Genomic DNA, 5,980 nt, shown 5'->3' with positions numbered 1-5,980 from the left:
TACATTTCCTTTTCAAGATGAGTTTCAGTTTCCAATAGCTATTAACCAAGAAATAAAATGCCTATTTGTTTCATTTGTGTGTGCATGTGCAATTGTCCTACTGCAGTGATGGCAAACCTTTTAGAGACTCAGTGCCCAAACTGCAACCCAAAACCCACATATTTATCACAAAGTGCCAAAACGGCACTTATGGGATAAACAAATGAATATACTGCAATTTTTTGTGTATACCATGCCCCCAGAGTTGTTGAGCTTTTTTGGGGAGGATTGCTCAGAGTACTTGAGTTGTTAAAGCTTTCATTTTTTTGGGGGGGGGTTTGCAGAAAAACACTCACATGCAGGAAAGAAGCAGAAGTAACCAATAGTCTCAACGCTCGACGGCAGGGAGCAATCAACAAAAAACCTTGATGCAGCAACCAATCACATGCACCTTTTCATTTTCTTACACAGTTTCACACCCGCAGCCACATGGCGGTAGCGGCGCAGCAAGAAACCAGCTGCTTGATGGGAATGCTACTTCCCCCAACGCTGCTGCGGGCAGAGAGTGCTCTAGGGAGCATTTCCACCCCGCAATGGCATGGGGGGCAGATGTACACCTAGAATGGCAATGCTGGGGCAATGGCACACGTTCCCACAGAGAGGGCTCCATGTGCCCACTCTGGCATGCGTGCCATAGGTTTGCCACCACTGTCCTAGTGGGTTACTTTTTTTTGCCTATTCCTCTCTGAGTAGTCAGTAGGTGGCATTAGTATTCCACAGCATTATTGGCTGTCTTCTGTCGGCCCTGGGAAACAATGGATGAGTGTGCCTTCATGGGTGAAGTCAAAGTGCTGGAGATTTACAGCACCTGCTTTGGTTGTAGAGACTGATACAGGCGAGGCATGTTTTGCTGCTTCTGGGGCAGATGAAGGCATCTGGTTTTGCTGCTAAAGATGCACCATGGCGTTCCTTCTTTCTGCACTCCATCCAGCCGTCCTTCCTCCTCTTGTCACTGCTGTGAATACACAGCCTGACTGTCTCCAGGCACTATGGCCACCTGCAAGGCATTCCCACACAACAGGGTTAATGTTGCCAGCCTTCCCGTCCTGTTTACAGACATCTTTCACAACACAGAGTTGGTCTGCCAATTGGCCTGGTGCCAGAAGCCAGCTCCCTTTGCAGCATGTTTTTGGGGATCCTGTCGTTTTCCATTCTGTGGTCATGACCAAGCCAGCATAGATGTCACTGAGAGATTCTGGGAGGTGAACGCGATGGGAATGTGGGTTTGGAAGACCACATCTTTGTTTGAGACTCTGTCCTGCTTTGCCATGCCCCAAATCTTCCTGACGCATTGCATTTGGGAGGTGTTGAAGCCTTGCTTCTGAAGTCTATAGGTTGCCCTCCGCTCTCATGATATATAAATATGTTGATTCAGTCACTTTGGTGTAGGAAGGCGCTTTAACCTTAGGCGCCTTTTTGGGGTGAGGGGATGCCCCTGAAGCTGAATCTTGGGACTTTGGGGCCCTGGTCTGGAGTCATGCAGGGGAAACCTGCTTATTTGCCTTCAGGGTGTGGCCAGGTAAAGTGGGTAGGTGGTACTACCCCCCACATCTCCACTTCCCACGGGCAGGGGTTGGGTTCCCTTATGGGTTTCAGGCTTTGCCTGGTCTTTGTAGTTAATTCCTGCACTTAGAGGGGTCTTCCCTCTGGAGGTTATGATTGGTTTGGCCATCAGATCACCATCACAATACTCACAAATATAAATGGTGGAATGCTTGAGCTGGGAGGGAGTGCTTTATTTCCTGCTCAATGTTACCTTCTATTAATTGTTTTTTAAAAATATACTTCTTTCATTTATTCAAAAATTTATACTTCACTTAAATATAAATCAAAGCCATCATGGTTTGCAGAGAATCATAAAATTGTTAAAAGACAATGAAAACAGTTCAAACTACTAAAATCATGGTTAGCACTCAATTTTAGTAATCAGTTAAAACCGAGGGACCAAAAATAAATTAGTATAAAAACAAGGCAACCCAGACTAAAACACAGTAGAATAAAATGGATTAGCTGCTAATCTGAAGTTTAAAAGGCCCTGTCTTGCATTCCCAACCAATCATTCTTCTGGATATGAGACACATATTGAAAGCCTCTGAAGTTGAGAACAGTCAATGCACAGAATTGTGTTTCTTTGCCATTGACAGCATGGATGACATTACAGTCTCATCATGTTACCACCCTGCTCAGATAACATCAGGTATTTTATAAACAAATTCAAAAGAAACAGTCTTAGCATAGCTCCTTGTGTGACCCACTTCTTGCATCCTGTCAGGAACTGTCCCCACTTATTCCCATTATTGCTAAGCTTACTCAGGAGTCTCTGACTAGATAGTGCATGTTTTTGAATGGTTAACAACTCCTGTACAAGCTCTACTGTCTTGTGATGTGTATCCTTTGGAGTGTATCACACACAGCACACCACTAGCAGAATGATATTGCAGCTTGAGTGCCAAGCTGAAAAATGCAAGGTGCATGTAATAGATTATTCACAATCCTCCATTGAGACTGGGAAGAATGGAGGGTGGGAAGAATTTTAGCAAAGGAAATTCTCCACCCACATCAGTGGCTGGGGAAACTGAGCCATTTTGTTTTGACTAATATGAATTTTTTGAAGTGATTCTCCCTAATGTAATCCAGTTTTGAAGGTTATTTTCACTAATGTATGTATTTTTGTACCTAAAGTCCCCCATTTTTCTTAAATAGACTTTCCTTCTTTTCTTTCCCACATCCAAACTGATTTATTATACCCATTCCCAGGGTTGCCAACTGGATTATTTCAAGGATGAGCTAGTGTGGGGATTTCCATGGAGATGAAAAGGTGAAAAGCCTTGTAGTGGGACTGGGAATTTCTCAATCCAGCATTTTCTTTTATTCAGCCTCTGATGCAGCCTCCCACCCCATCAACTTCGAGAAATGATCCCTCTCGTCTCCACTGCACTGCAAATGAACAGAAATAATAAACACCTCCTCTGGTCCACACTCTCCAGTTTCCAGTCCTGTCTCTCAGCACTCCAGCCTCCATAGGCAATCCCAAAAAATACTGCAGGTGGTGGAGGCAGCAGTGCTAGCCTCCTGCCACTCCAGCTCTTTAGTTTGCTCTACTTGGTTTCCAGCCCTGCATCTCACGCCAGGTGTGCAAATTGACTCAAAGCCCCATCTTCCTCTCGAGGCCAGCCCAGTTCTTTTTCTTCATCTGCTCTCCCTCCCACCACTGAGCCCTGGAGACTGAGGCTAATAGGGAGGGGAGGACGCAGCCCCGTGCAGATCCTATGCAATATTTTGCAGAGATGGGAGTTAATTGGGAGAGGGAAGGAAGGCAGACTCCTCAGAGAATGTATGCAATAATTTGCAGTTGATTCCAGCTGGGCTGAAGCTGACTAGCTCCACCTGCAGTCTTCTTTAAAAAAAATTTTTTTTAAAGACAGTCTTGCCCACCAGTGGATCCTCCCACTGCCACCTGGAAAAAGCCAGGCAAAACTGGAGACTTCAGGTCAGCCCCAAATCTTTCCCCTGTATATTTCCAAATTCTATACCAACACAATGAGTAAAAGCATTTTACTATTCCCCTATATTATAGAATCATGGAATTGTCAAGTTGGAAGGAACTCGGAGGATCATCTAGCCCTGGACTAGACCAATAGTAAGTCCAATGGTCAAGAAGGCTATTTCCATGCTTGCAAGATCTTGATGGCTGACTGGGGTGAGGATTCCAACCAGAAATTCAACTCCTGAGCTTGGGGTGCTGTGGCCAATCCCCCTCCTCAGTCCCCTTATGAGGAGCCCCCTGTACTATGTTGACCCTGCCCAATGCCATTTCTGCATCTGTACAAACAACCTTCTTGTGAAACCCCACAGAAGCATGACATGGACAGAACTCTGCCCCTCAGCTGATTCTCCACTAGTCCTTACCCCAGCAGGCAAATGGGGCCCCATCGGCCTAAAATAAATCCCATTGCAATGCACACAGCCCAGTGCACCAATTGTGATCACGTTCAGAGGTTCTTTTGTGTGTCTCACCCTGTTGGGAAGCATTACTGATTGGGATGCAAGATGGGGCCTATTCTTTCTAAGCACCCAGGTTGTAGAATACCCTCCTGAGAGACATTCATCTGATCTTCCCACTTTAAACTTCAGATTAGCAGCTAGAACAATTATACTCTGCTGAGTTTTTATGTGGCTTTATTTTATCCATCTGTTGGTGTAACTATTTATTAAAAATGAGTACAAAAATTGATTTTAGCAGTTTAGACTATTTAGATTGGCTTTTTAAGATGGGAGGCACTGTGAATTAATCTGAGGTATAATTTTTAATATAAATAAAAGAGAGTAACATAGAGCAGGACAAAGACCATTCACTTACTGTCTAGTTGTTCCATCATATAGATCACTGAGTACTGCTGTTGTGACCTGATGGCTGAATAAAAAGTCAGACACATTAGGTTGGCTTTCAAGCCACTTTATTGATTCTGAAACCAAACCAATCTAAACCTGCAGAAGGAAACTTCTGTAAGTGCAGAAATCAACTGTAAACTCCGAGGGGAGCCCCTGGGCCAAAGAGTCCAACAAGCCAGCCTTGTGGCCAACTCCTAAGCAGATCGCTTAGGCTAAACGTGCTTCCTGCACCTAACCACCAAAAGTGATTGAATCAACCCGTTTACACACTATGGACTACAACTGCCACTCAGCAGGTGTAGACAAACAGGCAACTCACCAGGCTGCTCACAAAAAACAAATACACATTTTCTTTCTTGGTTAATATCTATTGGAAACTGAAAGTCATCTTGAAAAGGAAATGATTTAATTTAATGAAATCTTCCCTCTCGTCCTTAGGAAAGCATCCTTCACATCTTTATTTCTCAAACTGTAAATCAATGGATTTAGCATTGGGATCACAAGAGTATAGAACACTGAAACGATTTTATCTTCATCGTTTGAGACCCCAGAATTGGGCCTCAGATACATAAAGATGATAGTCCCATAGAAGATTGTAACGGCCATAAAGTGAGAGGCACAAGTGGAAAAGGCTTTGTGTCTGCCCTGGGCAGAGCGAATCCGCAGGATGGCAAAAATGATGTAGGTATAGGAGATGAGGATAATCAACAAAGTAGTCATGATTATTGAAGTAGCAAAGATGAAATGCACAGTGTTAGCCACTACTATGCTTGAACAGGAAAGTTTCAGGATGGGAGGAACGTCACAAAAGAAATGATTGATAACATTTGAGCTGCAGAAGGACAGGCTAAATATGAATGAAGTCTGAGCAGCTGAATTTACAAAGCCACAAATATATGCACTTGTTACTAACACCAGACAGAGCTTTTTAGACATGGCAACAAAATAAAGTAACGGGTTGCAAATGGCAGTAAAGCGATCATAAGCCATAACAGCTAGAAGACAAGTTTCAACTGTGACAAACAGACAGAAAAAGAAGAATTGCACAGCACACTCTGTGAACGGAATAGTGCTATTCTTTTGTAGAAAGGTCATCAGCAATCTAGGAGCAATAGTAGTGGAATAGCCAACGTCAACCAAGGATAGGTTGCTGAGGAAAAAGTACATTGGGGTATGAAGGTTTGCATCAAGAGCGGCTAGGATGATGATGCCAAGATTTCCTGAGACTGTGACAATGTAGATCAAGATAAATGCCAGGAAGAGAATGGTCCACAACTCTGGATGGTCCATGAAGCCCAGAAGGATGAATTCAGTCACAATGCTGTGATTCATGTATTCCATGATTTACCCCAAAGTTTCCCTAGGAGGAAGAAAATGAAATTGTGAAACAAGTACTGTATATATTTTTAATCCTCTTGAAAATTTTCTAGCAGTTTAGTGCAAATTTCTTCTAATAAGCACATTTTTCTATGCAGTTTTGACTAATATGAATTTTTTGAACTGATTTTCCCTAATGTAATCCAGTTTTGAAGGTTATTTTCACTAATAT

The 5,980-nt window shown here is 43.3% G+C and overlaps 1 protein-coding gene across 1 annotated transcript; it reads right to left on the bottom strand.

Moving 5' to 3' along the window:
• Nucleotides 1–4,836: 4,836 nt before the first annotated feature.
• Nucleotides 4,837–5,772, bottom strand: LOC309526427 (olfactory receptor 5AR1-like; the record flags this gene model as incomplete). Its single annotated transcript, XM_082212510.1, has 1 exon — nucleotides 4,837–5,772. One exon carries the CDS (start codon nucleotides 5,770–5,772, stop codon nucleotides 4,837–4,839), a length of 936 nt encoding a protein of 311 aa, XP_082068636.1.
• Between the last annotated feature and the right edge of the window lie 208 nt (nucleotides 5,773–5,980).

Source organism: Podarcis vaucheri (genome assembly GCF_965113315.1).
Source record: "Podarcis vaucheri genome assembly, chromosome: 1".
Taxonomy (NCBI): Eukaryota; Metazoa; Chordata; class Lepidosauria; order Squamata; family Lacertidae; genus Podarcis; species Podarcis vaucheri.
Note: the sequence above shows the minus strand (reverse complement) of the source record. Positions and strands in the feature narration are given on the sequence as shown.